This window comes from Tympanuchus pallidicinctus, unplaced genomic scaffold (assembly GCF_026119805.1).
Source record: "Tympanuchus pallidicinctus isolate F22 unplaced genomic scaffold, pur_lepc_1.0 scaffold22, whole genome shotgun sequence".
Lineage (NCBI taxonomy): Eukaryota > Metazoa > Chordata > Aves > Galliformes > Phasianidae > Tympanuchus > Tympanuchus pallidicinctus.
Window position 1 is genome coordinate 21,952,285 of NW_026294739.1, and position 9,819 is coordinate 21,962,103.

Here is a 9,819-nt window from a genome sequence, read left to right on the forward strand (position 1 = left end):
CTTTAAACTACTTTTCCTGTGATTTTAGTTTTTGATCCTGCAGTTGGTTTCTTAAAGTAGAATTGTTTGGGGAAAAAAAAATAAGGGAGGCATCAGTTGCTCATGAGAACAATCACACAAAGCACATTTCTGCTTATATATCTCCTAAATCCAACTGCAAACCTTCCTCCATCCTGCCCAATCAATACCCTTCTACTGATTAAAGACCATCATTTTCCTAAAATTCTCACCATCCTCTTTTGAAAGGGAAAAGAAAACACTTCTTTAACGTTTTAGACTGTCACAAAAGCCAGGGAGGCTTTCACACTTTGAGGCCAAATCTCAAGCAACGCAGAGCATTTGGTAAAATATACAAGTATGCTCAGCCAAAAACAGACTTACGTTTTTATACAGCTGAGGAAATCTACTTCCCAAGTAAAACACACAGGATATATAGCCACAAACGAAGCCTGACATTTCAATCATATCGAGAGAGTTCTGAAAAATAAAGGGACATATATTTTGGCAAGAATGTTCTCAAGCATTTCAAGAGACTTAAACTGAGAGCCCGCCGGCTGTTTTTTTGGACAGAACTTTCAAAGCAGCTCAGGGCTGCTCTTCAAATGACCAAAAAGGACGAGGAAGTGTTTCATCTTTATCTCACAACAATGCACAGTGCTGCGTCACGGCTGAGACCGAGATCAAAATGGGCACCAGGCTTCAGGACATAACACTCGTATCAATCCAGTTCTTCTGCTAAAAAAGCCTGGGCACAATAATTCAAGCCAAAACTAAAAACCCGTAGCTAGGGCCACTAAATTGTTAGTTTTCTCATTTTAGCTGTATTTTGAAAATAAGCTGCTTCCCTGCTGGGCAATGTTGCTGGATTACAATTATTTTACCGGCATTAACACGAAGGCCATCAAATTGCTAGAACAGCCTGTGAACTTTGCTGGTAAAGTGACAGCAGCAGCAGCAGGTACAATTGTAATTCCCCACTTGTTATTGATTGCACTTTTCACTACACAGTCTCTCCATGGATGTCTGCAGTACCCAACACAGCCAGAAAGACAGCACGTGGACGTGTCATTTCACAAAGCAGCACATCCTAATAACCCAAGGGACAGAATGAACCCGAAATACAGGGAGCTGCTATAAAAAGCTATTTTGCAGCTTATTTATTTTGGAATGTAGGGTACGGACTTAGAGATCCACACGGTGCCACATTTATGGCTTCTGAAGCATCGTTAAAAACATCACCCAAATTTCTTGAAAACTCAGAGCACACAATGTTTTCAAGACTGAATTTGTCAGCTTCGTTTCTTGGAATGGAAGCAGGTAAGCACTTACAATACTTCTTTCCATCGCTGAACTCTGGTCTTGCTTTCTGATAAACAGCTGGCAGGGTAAAACAACACACAGGGTTATGCACATCAAGATCCAGGTTATACAGAAATTCTTCAGCCTTCTGCTGCCTAGAATGATAAAAATGACAAGCAAATGAGCTGGAAAATAACACCTGCTGTTCAGGTTATTTTTCATCCGCAATACAAACATGTAAACGTCTCACTTCAGCCTAAAGATTCCACCTCCTTGGGCTCTGTCCCCAGCCCTGATCACCACACACTGTGTCTACTGAACCACTGCAGGAGCATTCCTTTAACAGGCACTGCTCCTATGGTGACTGTCACCAGTGGAACAAACGGCTGTATGGCATCAGAAGCCTGCCCCATAGACCTGCAACCTGTATCACAGGGACAGGAATTACTACAGTGGTTTCACAGCCTGTGCTTGGATTGTGACCAACTCACAAAACGGACCAACTTGTCCATGGTCAGAGCTCTAAAACTGGGTATTGAGAGCTCTCTTGTACTGCTTTATTCACAAATACTATTCTTCCCTCTCCAGCTATGCAGAGTTGAGCTGAAGCAGGCAGGGGCAGTTATAATGCACAAAATCCCATGTTTGTTTGCAAGAGCAGGCAGTAGGAAGGAGGCATCTTCAGCACTGCCCTATCCTCAGGTTTATTATCAATACCATATTGAAAGAATTGCATTTATCTTACTTAGTGTGCTGCGCAGGCGTGTGCTTTCCTTCAGCTTTTTGTTACTCCCGCTACACCACGGGCTTCCTTTGCTTTTTAAAGACTGATGATCTACTGTTTTTGATTGCATGCAATGTGCACAGTGCTTTCTGCCTTCTATTTCAATAGTCTGTTTGTTAGACTGAATATTACAACTACTGCCAGTGATTACAAAGCAACTCGAGTAATTTTGTTCCTCTTGAATGCCTTTAAATTGTATGCATTGAAACAGAGCGCATGAAGATGTCAAGTTATCTGATGATGTAAGCAAATGAAGTCCTGTTTTAATCAGCACGGAAGAAACTAACTGAACCACACAAAAAACAACACTTAATTTCAACTTCTCTGTATATTTAGGTCTCTGTAAGTAGACAGTAAAACCATGGAGCAAATCATAATATGGAACCAGGTTCTGGCTTCATTTCCTGCCTATATAAACTGGCTGTACTACATAGAAAGTATTGACAGATATTGAGTGGTTAAGAGGAGGGGAGAAAGGCAGGAGAAAAGAATTTTCACATAAGACTGAAAGAACTGGAAGAAATAGCCCTAACAACTCCAGCTGGAATCTGGGTACCCCATTTTTAGATAGGCTTTATTTAAACTCTGCAGAAAACAGGAAGGTGAAGAACCTGCGTTAAGGAAAATGTTTTCACTGTTAAAAAGCCTCACCTTTCATCGTCTTCCAATTCTTGAGCTTGCAATAGGCAAATTGTGAAATCAAAATGATATCCATGTTAACATAGGAGATGGCAGTGATAGTCTGAAAGAGAAGACACATTTGCTTGTTCAGTACACATAGCACAAAATACCATCAGAACCAAGTTGTGTTTCTTAATAATAACGTGCACAACAAATAGAAAGCCAGTGCCAAAAGAAGGAGGAAAAGCATTCAGAGGAACAAGTCTGACAGCAGCAGATTGATGCAGCGTAAAGTGTAAGAAAATGGAAGAGCTGAAAATAAGAGCAGCAGATAAGAAAGCTTCAGACACAAATAACTGACAACTACTGCTTCCTCCAGAGAAGCCCTCCCTTCACTGAAGATACCGTAATTTTGGATTTGTAAGGGATTAACAGCTTCTTTGAGCTGGTGTTTCTGTTATTAAACACTTCTCCTAAAATCAAATACACAAAAGGAAATTTTAAGAGTAGTTGCAGCACGGTAGCTTAATCTATCAGAAGCTGAACAGCACAACTTGCATCCAGCTCTGTTTGCTCTGCAAACTTACTTTGAAAGAAAAATTTAACTGGGAGATCCCCACTTCATCCCAGTAAGTATCTCGTAACGCTGACTGCAGAAACGGAATGGTTCCTGCCACACATAATGGTATCAAAGTAAACATCTGAGAAATTCTGACCATTTTTTTTTATGGATAGTAGATCAGTGAGCAGAATGTAAAACTATTTTCTGCCGTGGTGCCTACTGGACTGTGTATTATCACAGCATCCTAGAGTTCAAAGAGACATTCTGAAAAGAATATATCAGAAAGTAGAAATATCTACTGATTACCTGAATTGGCAGTTGATTTGTTAAATAGCAGCCTATCAGATTTGTGACATCTCCAGCCATCCAACACAGCAGAAAGCCCAAAGACAGCGCTTGGTCCACCTTTCCATCCCGACAGGCAACGTGAATTTGACTGGCACAAATTCCAGAATTGGGACACACTGTTAGCCAAAAATGCCTGACAAGTTGTAACATACAATTTTCAAAGTCTGAGTAAGGAAAGAATAACAACAGAACTCCAAGAGACCCATCAGAGCAACATCCACTGACACTCAGAAGGAGAACTCAGTGTCACCAGTGCTGACCGTGTCTTACTCCAATGCTAGAGGCTGAGATCACAACTTCATTACTGCTTGTGTGAACTTCTGTGTGTGCTATGTGTGTGTCTTCTGCAGTGAAATATCAGTCTGGACACCAAAACTATGCCTTCATCGCTTCGCACTCATCAGCTGGAAATACCAGCCTTTGAAATCCTGAAACAGGAAATGCTTTTAACAGAAGGGCTAAGAACGAACAAAGCTTCTGTGAGAGCTGACAACAACACTTAAGCCTCGAAATTGAAGAACTGTTCTTCAAATTCACAATGGGAACTATGAAGCAATCCCAAATTTCAGTCCATCAGACACGTCTTGATGAATCACATAGTGGCTAACGTGACACTCTGAATGTAAAGCCTCCTTTCAACTCATATTTCAAAAGCTCTACAGCTTACTGAGCGTGTTCTGATTTTGATTTCCATCAGCCTTTCATTAGTTCAGTAAACTATATTCCTGTTATGAGGACAATCCTATTTTGTTTTGGGCACTTTCACCTCCAAGCAGCATTTCTACTTTCCTTTTGCCATCTCCTACCTTCACATTGGAAATCCAAACCCAGTGCCAGTTCTCCCAACAGCAATTGGTTTTGCACTACCAAAGCAGTAACTCGTGTTCCTGACTTGGTCTTAGTCTGAATTTCACTGGCAGGACCCAGCTCAACAGCACTGGTGACATGGCATGTGGTTTACATACACAGTGAGCCAGTCTCTGCAGCAAGCATGCTGTGTGCACACATCTCAGGGTGGAGAAGATAAGGGAGAAGAGGTGATTTATTCTCATTTTCTCTAAGTGGCAGAGATTAGTGTCAAGCCAGTACAACAGAACAGTACATCAAGCTCATTTGTCAACCACCAAATATTGTTCTAAACATGAACAACATGCTTCTCTGGCATAATATATCTGTATTATGCAGAGAAACATATCCAAGATAAACTTAAAAAAAGGCAGCTTGTGAAAAAGGCTTCAGGCAAGATTACTCATGTTTCAATCTAAGGGCTGCCAAAGACTTGAAACTTACGGTAGTGCAGCAAACAGAAAGCAGACAATGGAAGTCAGTCCTATGACAACGCTGCAGTACTCCCATGCATTCTCCACACATTCTTCCAGAAGATGCCAAATCCACGGTGTGCCATTTATACACAGACTCCTATTCTCTACTGCAGAGATATTGAAAGCATATGCATGCAGCTGGGAAGCCATCCCTTCTGGACTGAGGCTCAGTTTCAGAAGTTTATTTCTGCCTCCATTTTTACCCCATGCAAATCCGCAAATCCGTTTACCAAAGCTGAATATCTGCTGTGAAAACCCTCTGCATGCAGACGGATGCTTGAGATCACAGTTATTCCCAATCTCATAAACAAACCTGCCAAATTCAACGAAACAAATACAGCCAGTGTGAATATGATGTTAAACATAAGATGCTTGCTCTTATTTATTGCTTACAGAAAAGATGTCGGACTTCCAAGAAAGAAGAGATGCTTTGTGGTCCATCACATTCATTAATGCCTGACAACTATTTGCAACGCTCTGGATTTATACCGCTGCACCACTTTAATCTGAGCTCACGTTAGGCAGAGATTGCCAGTGATGCTCAGGGCTCAGAAAACTGCTACAGGGTAAAGTAAACAAAAAACAAGATTTGTACTTATATCAAAACTCTGATTTTTATGCTTAGCATTATTCCAGTGAAGTAAGGATGCTCTCTTTAATGAACACTCCACCCTCCCCTTGCCCAAGGAGGCTGTGGATGCCCCATCCCGGCAGGCATTCAAGGCCAGGCTGGATGTGGCTCTGGGCAGCCTGGGCTGCTGGTTGGTGACCCTGCACACAGCAGGGGGTTGGAACTGATGAGCACTGAGCTCCTTTGCAACCCAGGCCATTCTAGGATTCTGTGATTCTATGATTCACACTTACAAAACACAAACGTGGTGTTGAGTTCCAGGTAATTCACTTCCAGCTAATGTTATGAAAAGGAAATCCCTTAATGCTCAGATTGCAGACAAGCTCTTACGCCTGCCTGCATCTAAGTAGCCCATCAGACCAGTCAGGGATCCAGTACCCTGCCAGACAGCTGAGGAAATTGGGAAAGTATTTACTATGTAAACATTCACAAAGTCAATAAAGGTAATCCCAGCCCAAACACACCCCCAAGAAGTCCCCAAACAACAAGAAAATGAAAGGACTCACTTGGCTAGACAGTGAGAAATTGGCTTTTTTCCTTCTCTTTTCAGACTTCAGGTATCTGCAGCGCTCAGTGCTGGAACAAGTTTTCTGCAGAAGCTGGCTGCCTCTCAAGGGAACTATCATCATGGGACCTAAACCACACAGACAATAAAAACAAACACATTTTCATACGCTGAGAATTCACCTGTATGAGATACTCAGCTCGTGCTGGTGAAGTCACTGGGCTTTGCAGTCATCTTTGCAAATAATTTTTAAAGTTAACAATTATCTGTGAGCAGCATTGCAGGTAAGCTTCCCATTCTGGCACTCTGCAGCTGAACAGGGTGTCAGCATCCACTAGGAAGGCAGAAGCATCAGAGCACGCACACTGCTGAACAGGCCTTAAGCCATGAACTGTCAACCAACTGTAAGCACTGAGACACAAACCACACGTTTTATTAGATACCACTGCACTTCAACTTCATCCCAAGTGTCCATTTCAATATATCCAAAACATAGGAGACCAAAAACAAAAAAGAAAGAAAACCAAGGTTGAACATGGTATTTAAAACTACACCTGAGTATCTTCATTCTAGTCTGATTAGTGCATACAAAAACTCAAGGAACATGGACTGTGGGCTAAGAAGTGTAATGTGGCAATTTGGGCTCAGTCATCTGAACTCCTGCTGCTCTCTGCTCCAAAACTCTACAGCTAGGATAGGAAACAGAATGCTTTCAGAAGCAGTGGGAGCTGGGACTCAGCCAGGCCACCACTGCTTCCCAGATGGGCCACTCCTTGTATCTCCCTTTTTGGCCTTATTAACACTAACTGCTTTATTTCTGGCTGTTCTTAAAACTTCAGTGTCCCAAAAAGAGCCCTATCACCCAAACAAAGAATCCAACCCCAGCTCAGAACAACTGGATGCTGTAAACCTCAGTGTGTCTGACACAAACCTGAAGTCCTTTTCCACTGCTGGAAGGGAAAGGCAATGTGGTCAGTATTGTTGGCAGCTCCAGTTAGTTTACATCTGGACTAGGTGTGCCAGACCAAGAGACCCACATCATTTGGAACTGACACACTGCATATCTATGCTCACAGTGCCAAAGTAGCACGGTGTTTGAGCAGAACCAATGCGAATGGATCCTCCTTCACTTCAGTTCTTCCTCAACATTTAAACAAGACCGACCACCTCTCTTCTGTCGCATGAAATGCTTTCCGCCTGCAAACAGAATGAGATTGGTACAATGTTTCTCTCCTTTCAGTTGATGAGAAAGGAAAACAACATAAAAGGGTGACTTATGTTTCTATAATATTTCTGGGCCTTAACAATCCCCTGCCTGTAACTTCACCCTAATACATAACGACTGAGAAGTGAAATCCCCCTCATTAAGCCCAGCCCCACAGCACCAAGAGGTCCAGCCATCCCTGGGGCCATGGCACAGCCAACTGCTGCAGGATCATAGGATCACAGAATGGCCTGGGTTGCAAAGGAGCACAGTGCTCATCCAGCTCCAACCCCCTGCTGTGTGCAGGTTACCAATCACCAGACCAGGCTGCCCAGAGCCACATCCAGCCTGGCCTTGAATGCCTGCAGGGATGGGGCATCCACAGCCTCCTTGGGCAACCTGTTCCAGAGCCTCATCACCCTCAGGACATCACACTGTGAGCAGTGCTGCAGACTCTGGGACAGCCTGGAACTCGGAGGGATGCTCGTTCAGTTGTGTGCTACTCATAGAACGGGTTGGGTTGGAACCTTCAGGATCGCGCAGCTCCAACCCGCTGCTGCAAGCTGAGACGCCTCCCCCTGCCCCAGGTTACTCACAGCCCCATCCAGCATGGCCTGGCTGTCTCATTATTCCTGGGGGATAAGAATTAGAACCAACACTGAGCCCAGGGGGTATTTCCGAGCTCCTGGGAGCACTCCCAGCCCGAAACCCTCCCGCTCCTCCCGGCTGCCAGCTGCTTTCCCACCTCGAACGCCTCCTCCCGAGGGCTGAGGACGGCCGGACCGCACCCAGCGCGGATCCCGAGAACGCTTCTCACTCACTGAAGAAAAGAAAACGAGAAGCAGATATCAAGAAGAGCCGTTCCAAAGAGGAGCCCGGCAGACGGCCACCTCCCAGCGCAGCTCCGTCCGCGGAGAGGGACGCCGGGGGGAGCGGAGCTGCGCGGAGGGGCTGCCCGGCCATGGCGGCTCCCGCTCGGCACCGAAGAGGGAAGCAAGCACGCGAGCGCGGCACACACCGACCTGCCCTGAGCTGCTGCTGCTGCTGCTGCTGCTGCTGCTGCTGCTCCGCCGACCCGAACCCTGCGGGGAAAAAGGGATGAAAATCCCCGCACCGCACTCCACCACCCCGCGCCCTTACGGAGCCGCCCGCACGCCCCGCCCTCAGCGCCGCAGCGGTGGGAGCGGAGCGCCCTCTGCAGGCGGCACGGGGCGGCGCTGCGCGGTTCAAGCTGGGAAAGACCTCCGCCACCCCCGAGTCCCGGCCAGGCGCCCTGCCCGCTGAGCGCGTCCCTCTCGGAGCGGTCGCTCGAGAGCCGGGGGGTTGTTTGGGCTGTGCTCCTATTTGTACAGCGGCGCGGTGCGCTGGGCTGAGCCCGTGCCGGAGCTCCTGGGCGTCTAAAAAGTGGGGGAAATCCGCATTGGAGCCGCGGAAGTGCCGGCTGCAGGCCTGGCAGCAGCGCCTGCTGCATGGCAGTAATCGTGGAATTGTAGGGGTTGGCGTGGACCTTTGGGGGTCATTCAGTCCACCAGATATGGCAGCAGAGTACAGCTGGAAGGGCCTGTATACCCCCCACTGAATTCCAAAATCTAGGCTTTTGGTGCCCAGGCTGTACATCCATTGGACTTCTGACGTAGATTTCCAGCTCTCAGACCGTGCTGTTGAAAGCCCTGTGTGTAGATGTAAAAGTGAGATTAAATAAATAACGATGACATTCATAATCCTCATAGATATGGCACCCAAAAAAAGGCTCCGTCAAGGGAAGAACAACTTTTTTTGGCTGATATCCATGTCAGCCCTTCTACTCCAAAGAATCTGTAACCAGTAATATCTTTGCAGTGCCCCCAGACCTGCTGTTGCTGCCAGCACTGCCCCTTCACTTCATTGGTAACAGCAATTAAGGATCCAAGAAAGGAAGCAATCTAATGAACAGTCCTGGGGTCTTTGTGGGATATGTACTTTCAAGCATGAATATTTTAAAGTATTTTGATAGGAAGGAATGTTGTATAATTTACTGAATTTTTAATACAATTTTACTTCTATTCTCATTGTTTCTGTAGTTACTGCTGTCTAGCTAATTAACACAGGGTTGGGAGGATGATTAAAGCAAAGCTCAGTGTCTGCATTGTGCTGGTTTAATTGCTGCTCAAACCATGGCTCTGTGTTGGTTTTGGCAGCTGAGCAGTGCTTGCCTGGCACTGAGGAAGTCCCATTTGTGTCCATGAGGCTCATCTGCTGCTGAGTGGTGAAGGCGTGCAGCTTTGTGCATGTCTCCAGTAGGACACGGGCTTGGGGAAGAGATGGATTCTGTTCCACGCCTCAAAAGCATTTGGCTGAGATGCCCGCATGGCATCGGTTATGACAGGGTGGGATGGCCGGGGTCTGCTGTGCTTCACAGAATCGTTAAGGCTGGAAAGGAGCTCTAAGGTCAGCAAGTCCAACCCAACCTCACCGTGCCCACTGACCACATCCCTCCTTCGTGCTCCTCAGCCCACAGCTGGCTCTGAAAGGGCACAGGGAGCAGCAGGGCTCAGGCCTGGTGC

The 9,819-nt window shown here is 45.9% G+C and overlaps 1 protein-coding gene across 11 annotated transcripts in view; it reads right to left on the bottom strand.

Annotated features, from left to right (window-relative positions):
• Positions 1 to 8,430, bottom strand: part of LOC128082188 (lysosomal amino acid transporter 1 homolog) — a 136,930-nt gene extending 128,500 nt beyond the window's left edge. For 4 of the 11 annotated variants that reach the window (XR_008207581.1, XR_008207582.1, XR_008207580.1 and 1 more), the window contains exons 1-9: positions 8,299 to 8,430; positions 8,022 to 8,096; positions 7,004 to 7,269; positions 6,074 to 6,201; positions 4,905 to 5,249; positions 3,573 to 3,702; positions 2,735 to 2,825; positions 1,330 to 1,454; positions 382 to 477 (exon numbers count right to left, since the gene is read on the bottom strand). Coding sequence is in view for 8 of the 11 variants with exons in the window: in XM_052686117.1 (XP_052542077.1) it covers positions 382 to 477; positions 1,330 to 1,454; positions 2,735 to 2,825; positions 3,573 to 3,702; positions 4,905 to 5,086 (624 nt within the window). In the remaining 3 variants the exon portion in view is untranslated. Of the gene's footprint in view, positions 1 to 381; positions 478 to 1,329; positions 1,455 to 2,734; positions 2,826 to 3,572; positions 5,250 to 6,073; positions 6,202 to 7,003; positions 7,270 to 8,021; positions 8,097 to 8,298 lie in introns of those variants that run through there. The other 7 variants (XM_052686123.1, XM_052686118.1, XM_052686119.1 and 4 more) reach the window with 7 other exon arrangements.
• Between the last annotated feature and the right edge of the window lie 1,389 nt (positions 8,431 to 9,819).